Source organism: Idiotropiscis lumnitzeri, chromosome 4 (genome assembly GCF_059441095.1).
Source record: "Idiotropiscis lumnitzeri isolate Australia: NSW breed Sydney's pygmy pipehorse chromosome 4, RoL_Ilum_1.0, whole genome shotgun sequence".
Classification (NCBI taxonomy): domain Eukaryota; kingdom Metazoa; phylum Chordata; class Actinopteri; order Syngnathiformes; family Syngnathidae; genus Idiotropiscis; species Idiotropiscis lumnitzeri.
This window is the reverse complement of record NC_142394.1, coordinates 26,356,409-26,370,287: the sequence shown is the minus strand read 5'-3', so window position 1 is coordinate 26,370,287 and position 13,879 is coordinate 26,356,409. Positions and strand designations below refer to the sequence as shown.

Here is a 13,879-nt window from a genome sequence, read left to right as displayed (position 1 = left end):
GTAGCCACTGTCAAAACTAAAAAAAAAAAAAACAGCAACATGGATTTTGTTTCTGAAATATTATAGCTATAAATTCCAACGCATAGTAAAATTTGTATTGCGCAAGCTTTTCTTAAAAAAAAAAAAATCACCTGATGGGCTTGGAAAAAAGTAATGATTTATTTATTTATTTATTTTAAATCAGTATCAAAAATACGTTCAGGGACACATAAAAGCATCTGCAATTAAATATGGCTATTGATTGAAAAGTTGGTCCAATCAATATTTCGAACAAGGGCAAAGAGAATCCTGGTCTAATATTCCAACCTGAGGTCATCCTGGAAGATGCAGCTCGGCGGCTGGAGGCCTCCAGTCGCCTGCTCCTGAGCTGTGCCGGTCACCGTGTTATCGCCGCCCGCCACCACCTAAACGCCGCACACTGTTATTGGCACCCAAAAAAACCAAACGGGACGCGTCATGTGTGTGGTCTTACTTGCAGCTGTATCGTCCCCGTGGCATTCTTGAGCAAAGTGACGGCCTGCGAGTGGCTCATGCCTTCCGTAGAAGTCCCACAGATACTGGTGATCCGGTCCCCGACCTGGAGACGGACAATTTGAAGGAATATGAATTGTGCTCGAATTACAATTTGAATCTTTGTCATTGCAAAATGATCCGCTCCTTATTTTGTTTGCTCCATCTTTAATTGGCAATCAAAAGTGAACGCACTGTTTGCAAACCGAATTGGCGACGTGGGCGAAGGGGCAACACTGGTGAGACAAAGCAGCGGCGTTGTGTCCGAACGTGTCCTTCGAATTCAAGAGTGGGAGATTTATTCGACTTGAGCAGCCTGCATCGCACAGGGCAGCGATTGTCAACGTGGCCTTTTTTTCTTCCCCCCTCGTTTCAAAAGCTGTGGGCTCGTGTCAGGATTTGAGACTCATTCTGGAATGGCTGGTATGCATATTTGGACGGCCAAATGAAGACGCCTGCGATACTGACACCCAGAGAGTCACTGGAAGTTGAGTTATTTGAGTTTTGTGTTTAATGGCGACCGATCAAACTATGCAGAAAATTCAAATGTTTGACAGTTTTGCGTCGCCCACACTGTCTGGTATATGGGGAACATTTCGAGGATGAATTGGCTTGTGAAGGACATTTAAGCAACGCTTAAAATGGCTGAAATGATAAAGACTACATTTTTTTCATGTCACTCATCTTTGACAGTCATCAAGGGTGGAAGGTTTATTTATTTATTTTTTAAATTCTTTACTTGGCTTTTAAATGTCTTCATTTTTTTTCAATGCTCTGTTTTTTTTTATCTGTTTTATTTTTTAACTCATTCACTACGAGCCGAGAAATTAAAATGGATTTTTGACGTCTGTAGCCGTCAGTGGCAGTGAATGAATTAGGGTATTCTGAAGCACAATGAGTTAAATATTACAAATATCACCAGTGTAGAAATATGACATTTGACAAACTTTACAAACTATTTGCACGCTATTTAGTAGTAGTGGAAGTATTTAGTCGTGTGTGTGCGCGCATTGTGCCATGCATGCGTATTACGTTTCTATACTTTTAGATTGAAATAATCTGTCATCTTTTCTCTCTTTGTCAATTAATTGTAGTAGATTTGACAAACGCTTTGCTCAATTACGGGCTGCGCGTAACGGTTGAATTCCCAGAGATCTGCCATGTTCACAAGCGTCCGCAATGTTTTGATACAGCCCAAAATAGAATTAAGACGTTTCTCCGCTCATTCCCATAAAAAAATAAATAATTGACGGCAATTAGCATTGATGGCACTCCTGGCGTTCAAAGAGTTTAATAGTTTATGTTCTTAGGCCAAAGTCATGTCTCCGGGAAAAATATTGCTTTGGCGCCATCTGGTGGCATTGTGTGCCAAGTGCTTGTGTTGAACAGAGAGGAGGAGCTGCATTTACTGTGGTCGGGCCGTAGCTTTGTCTAATCGAAACAAGAAAGTGCTTTGCTGTCATGTTGTGGCTTCTCTTGGCAATCGCAGACATTCTTGCAACTTTAGCAAGACGTGCAGCGGACCGCCGTGGCAGACCGAGCAGAACTAATACCTCGCATAGACTTAGCAAGCGTAATCAAGACGAATGGAAAATGTCCCACCATGAGCTGCTGGGTTTGCGCCGCGAGGCCGACGGGGTTCATCATGGCGATAAAGATGGGTATGTTGCCCAAGGGGCTGCCCACCCCGCCGGCTATGCTGACGCCTAGTGAGTCACCGGGACCTTTCGTGAACTCCGCCGTTCTCACGTCCTGGTGATCTGGAGCTGCAGACATGGAAAATGTTTGAGCGTCTAATTCCTGGATGTAGGCCGCGCTTTATTTCCAAGGATACTTACCCTGCTGACTGGCATCACCGCAAAGGAGTCCCGAGGCCACCTTGGAGCTGCAAGCTTCACTCGTCTGTTCCATCTGGACGAGAGAAACCTGGTTTGTGGCATTCCAGTTGCCGCGCTAAACGGACAAAAGTCTCGGCTTACCGGGCTGCTTTGGGAAAGCCTTCGTTGCGAGTGGAAGGGGCCGGCTTTAAACCTCCCGATGTCCATCTTCAGCGAGCCGACGCAACACTGCAACACAACGATTGAGTAGCCCGATTCAAATGATGCCCCCCAGTGGAAATCTGTCCTAACGACGTCGGGTCCTATTGTCACTACCTTGAGGAGAGCCGCGACTGCTTCTTGGGTGGCGGAGCGAACGTCTTCTCCGTTGACCGACAGGATCTGGTCACCCTGCATCAGTCTGCCGTCGCTGTCCGCCAAGCCGCCTTTGATGATGTCGGACACAAAAACTCCCGTGTCATTCCTACCAGAGAAAGACGGTGACTCAACATCTCAATCGTCGGTGACGCCCGTATTAGTGATGGGAAAATGAAGCTTCAAATTTGCTTCATGAACCAGTGGTTGTATTTTTGAGTCCTCTAGATGGCACTGTTGCTTTAAATAACGGTTTTAAAAAAATGGCAAGTCAGTGTGCTTTCAGGACAACGTTGAACCGAGAGTGCCATCTACAGGAGTCCAAAAATACTACAACTGGTTCATGAAGCAGATTTAAAGCTTCATTTTGCCATCACAGGCCTGTATGGCCTTTGGAGGTGCTTAAATGCATGCTCAAATCTTTCTCTATACCATCCACAGTCGGGGCTTCATTTATCTATCTAGCGTGAGTGTGTTTGAAAAATGATCACGGCAAAGATTTGGTGATCTCGCGAAAAATCAGTGATAAAAAGTTTGCGCTATAATGAGACTGTAGAAAAAGTGACCCGCGTTACGGGGGAGAGATGTCTTCAAAAGGAACAAAAACACATGATGAGGTCACCACCATCCCCTGACCTCAACCCTATCGAGAATCTGTGCAGCATCTTTAAAAGGAAGATCTCTGAGGGTGGACTGTGAGTCTACGCTATGGATTTCTGGTCTTCTTCAGATGCTACACTGAACGCTAAATTACCTTTGGTCCCTGGATCTGAAGCGCAAAAAGAAAAACAAAAGAAAAACCATCGTCAGCAATCTGCATTATGATTAGCTTTCGTTCAGAGTCCAGTTCAGTCGACATCCGACTCCCGCGCATTATCCATCTTTGATCGGTTACCTCCTCCCCACGATGCTTAGTCCCAGTCCTTGGCCGGGCCTCTTGTGCAGCTCCACCACGAAGGAGTCCCACAGGTCCTCCTCCTTGTACTGGGCCTCGTCCCTGTAGACGATCAGCCGGACACCCTGCGGGGTCTGCCGCAGCACGTTGATGGCCTCGTCATGGCTGGCCGCACGCAAGTCGATGCCGTTCACCTGAGAAACACCAAGAGAGAGGCTGGTCGGGGAGTCGACGAGAGCGATGGCCACAATTTGAGAGAGTGAATTATATTTGAGGGCTCCACTCTGGTGTGCCGTTTTTCGGCTTTCATATCTGATAAGGCGCCCATTTCAAAATCCTGACCTCGAGGATTTGGTCTCCAGCCCAAAGCCTGCCGTCCTTGGAAGCCGCACCTTCTTCGTAGACCTCATGAATGATGATGGCCCCCTGCCGCCGGGAATATCAAAAATCAATTTGAAAATTGAAGTGAAACGGTGAAGACGGTGCATCGTTAAATGTCCAGAAGAAGATGAAGTGCCTTTTATAAGCCTCCTCACCAGCAGCGTGTCGCACCCGCCGACGATGCTGAGCCCCAGGCCTGTTCGGCCTTTGGAGATGTCGATGGTGGTCTCACAGCCCGGGATGATTGGACACGTGGTCGGGTCGCAGGCCAGCGTAGACGGGCTGGACGAACGACTCGGACCTGGAGACAAATAACTCGGGATGTCAAAATGAAAGCGTTAACTCTGGAGATTTTTTAACTCCGTTAAATATTTGAATTCAGTTAACTCAGTTTGATTTTCCTCAAAAATAATTCTCAAACCTTGCGAATATTGTACCGAATTAGCCGTAGATCTTTGGCACATCATCTCAGCAAAAAAAACACCATGTACAAGCTAACCACTGGGCCTTGCAAACTAACACTACTGCAGTGTTGGTGTTTGTGGGTAGTTTTGAGAAATGAAAGATGAAAAAAAGATGCCTGTCCACGATGTCGTAGTTTGTCTAATCATTCGTTTTATTGCAAGCAAGAAACATCAGACAAAAACACTGCCCAAAGCACACCGCTCACATCTCTCTAACCAGCCATCTGATTGGCTGAGGCTGATAGGCTCCCAGAATGCATTGCAGTACTCTTTATGTCTTATTTTTATTTCTTTTTGGGATATGAATGGCATGTGAGATGCATGTTTTGGGTTAGTTGTGTTTCTTTGTTTGCTTGTATGCTGTTCAGTGATCGTTTAATTTTGATTTAAAACCGTGACTCTAAGGAGTGTGGTGACTAGTGACATCCCTCCCCTGACGTTATCTGCAAAGTTGTCATGTGAGCTTCTACAACGTTTGTGGTAAGGTAGCTAGGTAGCATGCGCGAGCTAGCATGCACCTCGTAGTGTGCTGCGCCCAGTTTATGTGCTAATTAAAGAATTGGCAGCTACAACTGACTCTGCGCCCTTTTATACGGCGTGTCTTTTGGCCGCAAAAATACAGTAGTTAAAAAAATGTAATCACTTGACAGCGCTACAAATAACGCAAGCCAACATGTCGACTGCATGTGCTCCTTTAATTCCGTGACTCACTTGAAGACGTTTCGGGTTGACTGATGCAGAGCGCACTCGGCAGACTGGCGACCTCCGCTTCCCCATTGACAGCCGCGGCGCAGCCTTCCTGGATGGCTACCTTGTCGTCTGCGGTCCCTTCACCAACCGCAACGTCGTCCTGACGGGGACGTGAACGGAATGTTATTTGCTCTGTTGTCGGGTGGCTTTATTCTGCTTATGTCACATTCATGGTGCAAGACCAAGTGCGCGTGTGTTTGCGTGTGTGTGGGCCATCTAATTGGTGGTATGACATGCAGACTACACCGTCTTGGTTTTTGCTGCGTCTTGGACCACACAAAGACACTCGTGGGAGGGATCCTTCCGGAGTCATGCCATGGTTGAAATTTGGACAAAATCTCTTGGACGTTCTTTTAAAATGGCCAAAATGACCCGCTTTGAAGCAAAGTGGCAGACTTCCTGTATCTTTCCAGGCATGGCTTCTTGATACTTTTTTTGTGCCAAATGTCATGTTGCTAACAGAAACCGGCCTCAGAGGTTGAATTTTCACAAAATACACACGAGAAGTCAATATTAAAAGATGCCAGTGGGGCTTTTTGAAGCCAATTGGGAGACCACACGTGTCTTGTCAGGCATAGCTTCTTGAGACTTAGTTGTGGGTCTATTGATGATGCAATCCAACTTTATTTATAACAATAGATACCAGAAGAACCGCGACAGTCTCATGTTGAGTCAAAAGGTAAAGAATAAAATGTGTCTTCAAATGAGTTTTAAAAGTGGACGGAGAGGGGGCTTACCTAACATTTAATGGAAGCTCATTCCCTAGGGAAGGACCGGCAACAGAAAAGGCACGAGCCCTTGCTGCTTTCAAGGATGAACCCCAACAGCCCCCCCAAAATACAGCCAACAATGGTATGGCCTGCTCTGTCTGACCACTTGTTCACGCACGCAACATGTGTTCCGACACTTAGTCGGGCCCGGCTGTTACCTCCGCGTGGGGCTCGGCTGCGTCACCCTCGGGGTCTTTCACGGGCCCCACCGCCATCTGCTCCAGGGCTCCCGTGTTCCTGTTCCGCAAGAGTCATAAGTCACGTGAGCTGTCACTTCTTCTCACAGTCTACTAAGGAAGGAAGCCAAGGGAAGCGGAAGGGTTAACGCTTCGGTCGTAAAAGTTAATTACACTCAACTACAGGGTTTGTTCACTTTGTTGACAGTAGGCAACGAAAACAACATTGGTTGGTGTTGACGTTTTGGGAAGCAACAGAGTTGAATATTTCTTTCATGGGATACCAACTTTTAACAACCATCTTGTGTTTTTAAATGTTATGCCGGCTCCCTCTGGTGGATGTTGTTGAACATTGCAAGAATGAAACCAAAATGTGTCGTTTACCTGATAAAGATGATTTTGACTTTTGATGGGGAACTTTTGATAATGGAAGAAGCATTCTGGTGACTTTGGCCATAGAGGACCTCTCCATTAATCTACAAATCACCCCAAAAAAATAAAAATCAGCTGTGTCCAAGATGCTGATCAACAATCCTACTTCTCACCTCGAGGAGCTCGTCCCCAACAAGCATGCGTCCGTCGGTCCCGGCCGCCCCCGCGGGGTCGATGCCCACCACAAAGACACTCATGCGGGCGCGGTCCCGGTTGCCAGCCAGGCTCAGGCCCAGACCCGTCTCGCCCTTCTCCAACTCGATCGCGTGCAGGATGCCCGGCAGGTTGCCGTAGCGCTTGACGATATTCTCTGAAACGTGCCAAAGGAAGCATCAAGATTGAATGCAAATGTATTGTACAAAGTTAAATACAACCGAACTGTACTGTACTGGAAGTCAAACAATATTCAGCACCACACCTTGAGAATCTCTCTATGAGCCGGGGGCCAATTATTTAAAGGTTCGAATAACCACCTCACCATGAATAAATAAAGTATAATAATAAATGTAATAAATCTAATCATTTAAAATGTATTATATAAATTATTATAAGTATATTTTATAATAATATCGTAATAACGACATAGACGAGACTAATAATAAATGTAATAATAAATATAATCATTTAAAATTTATTAAATTATTATGAATAAATGTTTATAATATTGTAATAAAATAGACAAGACTAATAATAAATGTAATAATAAATATAATAATTTAAAATGTATTATATTAATTATTATAAATACATTTTTATAATATCATAACATAGACTTGACTAATAATAAATGTAATAATATAATAATTTTAAATGTATTATATAAATTATTATAAATACATTTTATAATATATTGTAATAACGTCATAGACATGACTAATAATGAATGTTATAATAAATATAATTAAGATTTATTATAAATATATTTTTATAATAATATCGTAATAACAACACAGACGTGACAAGGAACTCACCCCAGTTGTTGCCAAACTCCTCCTCCTCCTCTTCTTCCACGTCCCCCGCATCAACCTGAAGGGGCGGAGCTTGAGTCTCCGGCAGGGTGTCTGTGTCCGTTTCCCCCACGTGGGGCACCACCGGCAAGGCGAGGGCCACGCTGGCGGGCGTCGCCCTTGCAGCATCGCGCTTCTTGGGCTTCAGGAGGATAGATCCATATTAGTGAAAGGCCAGGAGAATTATACAAGCTTTTTTTTTTTTTAGAAGAAGAATCAATAGTTGCTCGGAGCTTTGCCAAGAGAGCGCAACAAATCGTCAGAAGCTGATTTGATTTGATTTTGCAAGATTACGTTAGTTGAGGCTCGTCAATGATTCGGTGTCGTCGATGCGTGAGGCTCGGTCGACAGCTAATTCAATACGGGAACTCAAATAACATTTTGTTCCATATTAATATACACTACTCACAAAACTTTACATTGGCTTTCTCTGGAAATTTGAGGACAAACCCGGATAGACGATCTGAATTTTTTTTTTTTTTCTCTAAACATCCTCTCCTGTGCCTTTCTGTGACTCTTCCGGTCATTTGCCTAAATTAGTGTCGATCAATGTTTCAGTCCTCACGATGACAAAATATGAACAGCGTGATGGAGAGGCCCGTTGGACCACAACAGGTTCATCCTGAAGTTTCCCTCGAAAGCAGAGCGCGATACGGAGCTAGCCGGAGATGGTGAGTCATTCACACTTGCCACACACAAGCCTGCCTACACATTGAACAAGACAAATGCAAATGATTGGACACAGACAAACATTTAAGACGCCGGCTTACATGAGCATGCATGGCCACGAAAACGCACAATCTGCTGGCTTTTTTGCAAAAAAGTAACCAGGGGTGCTGATAGGTGGCGTAACTTGGAAACAACTTTGTTGACGCACAACAACCAGTAGATGGCACTGATGTCTCATTTTAGATATGAGATAAGCACAAAATTGCAGCAACAAACTTTTTTTTCCTGATCAAAGGAGAGATTTGGTGTCATATATGTTGAAAACTGCAAAATGTGTCAAAATGGTTGGCAGTGAATGAGGTTTTTAAGGCATGTTATAATTTATGTCCTGGAAGTATTGTTTGCAGAGTTATCCATCGCAGCTGCCATGCTGATTATATTTGGAAAGAATTTGGAAAGAATTAGTCAATGTTTCTAGAACGGGCTCCATTTTGAAAGGCTCCTGAAAATGCTCGCTTAAGAGAAAGTGGGTACAGGATTTAAAACCAATTGCGCTAATTGAAGTCATTACACTGCAAAAAAAAAAAAAAAAAATTGTGACTAAAATTGTATTAATTTTTTATTAATTTAATTTTAATTGGAACAACATTTAAAATATAAATAATTCCGATTTAGGGCAACAATGTTAGCGACCACAATTGTTCCAAAACAATTTGCGGAGTCATTTTTAGTCATAGCACATTTATTGGTTGTGAAATGTAGTAAAGCCAAGCAAAGCTTTAAATATTTAACCGACTTGCCCAATTTTACTTTTGTTGACGTTTGTTGCCTTGAAATTTTGAGTTCATCCAGCATTTGTTTTGTTTTTTACAGTCTCGTCACTACTTGTCATTTGGGGAAAGAGTTTTATTTTGCGAATAATTAACACGCCTGATAGCGAATTGGGAGCGGCACGGTGGCCTCGCGGTGCGCAGGTTGTGGGTTCGATTCCGGTTCTGGCCTTCCTGTGTGGAGTTTACATGTTCCCCCCATGCCTGCGTGGGTTTTCTCCGGGTTCTCTGCTTTCCTCCCACATTCTAAAAACATGCTTGGCAGGTTGATTGAACACTCTAAATTGCCTCGCGACATCCATTGGAAGCGATGGCCACTATTTAAGCAAACCCGGTTGAACTTGTCAACCCATAAAGCTGTGCGAAGCTGTCAGACGAGAGGAAGGCCACAACAGAGAGACCGACAAACCTTAAACGGGGTAGGAGTGAAAGGGTTAGTTGGGGAGAGGCGGAGGACAAGTCTACTGTGACTGTCACCCTCCTATAGAGAAGAGACAAAGGGCGACAACTTTAGACGATGACACTTTTGTGACACAACATCCATTCACCCGCAGAGTCCAAATAGAAACGACTTGACCAACCTTGTCCTCCTTGTCTCTGGGTAGAGTTGGCGCATTCTCCTCGATGGACTCGGCACTTGTTGATGACTGCGCAACATAATGAGACATCAAGTTGGATTACACGGTGTTCTCACACACACAATATTTCCTAGTTGGCAAAAAAGATTATTAGTTGTTTCAAATGGAAAATGGCCCAAAACACACCGCAAAAGCCGACGGAAACGCCAACTACTCCGGACCTTCTGCGCATTTATGGGATGTAGTACCCCTCCATGCCATCGGCGGCGCTAGTCAATGCTTAGCCTTTCACGGTGATGTTGAATAACGACCGTCTTTCGTGAATAAGAGTGGTTAATTCGTCTTAGCGCTTTTCTGACCAGCCACTCGTTATGTCCAAGGAGGAGATGTGAAAAATAAGAGCTTGACCATTAATTTTCGCCGTCTTTCTGATTTTGTCACTTCGGACCTTTGCCCAGTGTACCGATTCGCTCGCGAGCAGCCAATCGCAGTGCTCATGTAACCCGACAGCCCGACCCGATTGGACATGTAGAATCATCCGAACACGCCCCCAAATCGGCTGTGACTTTCCGACTTGGTGCGCCACATCAAACAGACGGCGGCCGACTGGGGTCAATATACACTTCCGTACAATACACACACTGGTACACACTTCACCGCCAAGCTTCATCAGGAGACACTCTCAACTCTTTGGCATGCAGGCCACAGTTCTCATGCCAGGTAATCCATCTCTCTCTTCTATTGTGTGTCTACTTTCTATTGCATCAGCCATCAATCACAGTCGGTGCTCGCCTTATCTCTGCCTCTCTTCTTGCTTTTGTAAGAGGAGCCCTCCTCTTTCAAAGCACAATCTTCACACATCAGCATAATGAGAAACAAACTTGGGGAATAAAACGGGCCAATTTGCGTGATCGCTTCATCAACAGGCATCCTGTCAAAGAGTTTTCTATTGCGGGAGGGCGGAACTCAGTTACGATAGTGGCAAGACCAGCCAGAAATGCCGCCTTGGAATAGAATGTCGGCCATTTTGGCGCCAAGTGGCCATTTACAGGGTGCTTCAAAAATTAATTGGTACTTAAGATTTTGCCGCCCAAATGTCTTATGAGGCAAAGTCTGAAAATTTGCTTGAAGGATACATTTTTTTTGTCCTCATAACCTCACTTGTTGGATTTGAAAATGAAGTCCCAGAAGGGAAGTTTTTGTTCACAACCTGAAATTTGCCCATAAAACAGGCTCAAGAACCAATGCCTGAAAAGTAACGGAAAGTAGGGCTGTGCCGATAATTTGATATCAATAGAAAATAGTATCGATAAATTCTGATCCCCCCGAATTTATTTTAAATTTTGAAATAACTTTGAAATAAACTTAAAATTAACTTTTGAAATAAATGAATTTTAAGATGACACTCCGAGCCTTAAACAAGTCCATTTTCCTTTTTTTAATTTTCAATAGTAAAAATAAATAAATAAAAAAAATAAACAAACAAATAAATAAAAATGTGTTATATTTCGATATCGACTGAATTCGATATGTATCGCGATCGACCGATATGATCACGATATAGTTTTCTGCCATATTCAAGGTGTAACCTACCCTCGGTTTGTGGATAATACTCTGCACCAGGAAGGACACGGGGTTGCCTGCCCTGCGTATGGCCTCCACCGCCTCCTCGTGACTGGCGTCTCTAAGATCCACGCCATCCACCTGACGGGTGACGGTCACTCTCATTATCTGTGTTGTGATCTTGTTTGAACGGCCCGCGCTTGTTTGTGGCTTACCTCCACAATCCTGTCTCCGGTCTTCAAGGTGCCGTTGTGTCCGGCCGGACTGTCCTCCAGGATGTGCTTGATGAAAATGCCCCGCATCACCTCGCCGTTGCTCAGCCGGCTGCCCATCCCGCGGCCGCCGACGATGCTGATGCCCAAGGACTTGCCGGGTTGTCTGAAGAGCTCCACACTGAGGGGAAGAGGTAAAGTCTTTGTGTTTAAAGACTTTTCTAATGTGGGACTCGACTTTTATTGTTATTTGTATTATCCGGATAAATAACACATAATTGCAATAAAATAAAATAATTCTTTTCGAATATTATGAATTATGAATATTATATTTTAAAAAGTGAAAACGTTAAGTAGCTATGTAACGATTAACTCAAGCCCCGATTCAATTCAAGTTTGATTTTCAGTACCTGATTTCAATGCAGTTCGATTTTTTTTGTCTTTTTTTAATCTTCCCCCCCCCCCAAAATAACAAATTACTAACTAAAATATATATAAAAATATGTAATGTTTTTATTTTAACATCTGCATTTTGTCCTTGTTACAAAGACAACATTTTGTAACTTTATAAAAAAAAAACATTTTGACGGTTTAACTACATTTTTGTCTTATTAGTGTTTTGTTAGTGGCAGAATAAAATATGAAAATAAATAAATGTACAATAGATTTGATTAACATTACAAAAATCGTTTTATGATGATTCCAATTTTTTTTTACATTGATGCATTTTTACACGATTTTGAATCAATATTCAATTCATCGCTATTTCATGAAATTTAATTTAAAAAAATGTGTTTGTGTCCACTGGACGTACTCACAGTCGCGGTTGGTTCCAGTTGCTATAAGACACACTCTCCTCTCCCTCGCCATCCTCCCGCTCAGGAAGGTTGGGAACATCCCTACGCAACAGTGGAGACGCTTTAAAAACGTCCCGGGTCCACGAAAGCACCGCTTCCTCATTTTAGACGAGAATCGGCCAACATACTTTGGAGCCGGAATCGACGCCGGTTCGGAGAAGACGTCGTCTTTGTCACGCTGCGCCACGCTGCTCTTGTACTCCTCGAGATATTCGGCCGGGACGTACGTGATGCTGGACAAAACACAAATTGAGAACAATGCGGCGTCCGCCTCACAGGTCGCAAGCGATATCACACACATGCCGGCTTTAGAAAGGAGGTTGCTTATTCAGTGAAAAAGAAGTTAAGTGTAACTAAGTGACGACTGCATGCAGACAAAAGACGGACGAACGGGAGAAAAGAAGACCGGAACGGTCAAGACAATGCCGGACGGTTAGTCATACTCACACATAAAATGGGCACAGATCATCCTCGGGTGAGCAAGCAGATCTAGAACGTGAAGAGTTGGCGTTTATGCACCGAACAGAACTGTGCTTTTGTTTAGTTGGCCTAGCATGCATTAACGTTCTTGTTTGTTTCTTGGTTAAACCAAAAATATTCATGCTAAAAAAAAATACATAAAATATAAATAAATAAAAGTTTTCAGTACTAGAATATCCCGTTCCCCCATTATATCGCAGTTTTTATTTTCAACGGAGAACACACCTATTTATTTATTTATATTTTTATTTTTATGCAGATACTGTGCAGTAATGAACCCATATACATATTGATAAAAGTGCTTTAAAATACAATATAATTTCAATGTATTGCACATTATAGTATAATTAAAAACTACTAAAATAAAACTGAAAAGATTATATGATATATATATGAAATATATTTCACCAAAATGTTAAATCGGGCGAACTTCACTGAACAAGTTCTACGATGAATTAATCAAATTGACAAAATTGATTTGATTCGACACACAAGGCCCCGATTCAATTTTCGATTCACTTTGATTGATTTTCAATTCAATCAAAGATTTCACGCGGGACCAATTTGACTTTGGTATGGAAGGCATTCTCAGAAGACCCAATGTTGCAATTAGTACAAACGTCTTGCTGTAATAAGGTGTATCATTAAAAATATTAATATTTACATGAAGAATTGAAGCCAATGACGTTACTATTAATTATGTCCGTTTTATTTAGCATGACCAGATCAAAACAATAAAAAAACATCGGACTTCATACTTGCTGGCGCTGACTTGACCGCGTCCGCCATTTTGTTTTGATACGCTACTTTTGCGCCGTGACGAGATCTCGTGTGACACATGTAGTCACGTCATGGTTTTCCGATTCGATTATCAGGCCGTGAAGAGGAAAATCGATTAAAATCGATATATCCATTTTTTTTCAACCCAGCCATACAAGTGAACAAATGATACGATCATAATTCAGTGAGGAGCGCGCGGCACTTAGCAAAACTGCAGAGTACTTTTTCGGTACATTTTATGCTTTAAAGTTTTTTCGGCGTTTTATTTACAAAAGCAGTCCAACTGTGAAATCCAAACAAAGCAACGGTGGTCTTTTTGCTCCTTGTATTGCT

The 13,879-nt window shown here is 43.0% G+C and overlaps 1 protein-coding gene across 2 annotated transcripts in view; it reads right to left on the bottom strand.

Annotated features, from left to right (window-relative positions):
- mpdz (multiple PDZ domain crumbs cell polarity complex component) overlaps window positions 1-13,879 on the bottom strand; it is a 31,129-nt gene that overhangs the window by 958 nt on the left and 16,292 nt on the right. Inside the window, exons 22-43 of one of the 2 annotated variants that reach the window (XM_088295012.1) lie at window positions 12,734-12,775; window positions 12,415-12,519; window positions 12,248-12,328; window positions 11,433-11,610; window positions 11,248-11,358; window positions 9,658-9,723; window positions 9,486-9,557; window positions 7,542-7,719; window positions 6,684-6,880; window positions 6,523-6,614; window positions 6,121-6,199; window positions 5,154-5,292; window positions 4,134-4,279; window positions 3,940-4,023; window positions 3,598-3,791; window positions 3,457-3,471; window positions 2,664-2,811; window positions 2,490-2,576; window positions 2,349-2,421; window positions 2,113-2,276; window positions 473-577; window positions 307-404 (exon numbers count right to left, since the gene is read on the bottom strand). In XM_088295012.1, the coding sequence (XP_088151138.1) occupies window positions 307-404; window positions 473-577; window positions 2,113-2,276; window positions 2,349-2,421; window positions 2,490-2,576; window positions 2,664-2,811; window positions 3,457-3,471; window positions 3,598-3,791; window positions 3,940-4,023; window positions 4,134-4,279; window positions 5,154-5,292; window positions 6,121-6,199; window positions 6,523-6,614; window positions 6,684-6,880; window positions 7,542-7,719; window positions 9,486-9,557; window positions 9,658-9,723; window positions 11,248-11,358; window positions 11,433-11,610; window positions 12,248-12,328; window positions 12,415-12,519; window positions 12,734-12,775 (2,454 nt within the window). The remainder of the gene's footprint in view (window positions 1-306; window positions 405-472; window positions 578-2,112; window positions 2,277-2,348; window positions 2,422-2,489; window positions 2,577-2,663; window positions 2,812-3,456; window positions 3,472-3,597; window positions 3,792-3,939; window positions 4,024-4,133; window positions 4,280-5,153; window positions 5,293-6,120; window positions 6,200-6,522; window positions 6,615-6,683; window positions 6,881-7,541; window positions 7,720-9,485; window positions 9,558-9,657; window positions 9,724-11,247; window positions 11,359-11,432; window positions 11,611-12,247; window positions 12,329-12,414; window positions 12,520-12,733; window positions 12,776-13,879) is intronic. The other variant, XM_088295013.1, reaches the window with a different exon arrangement.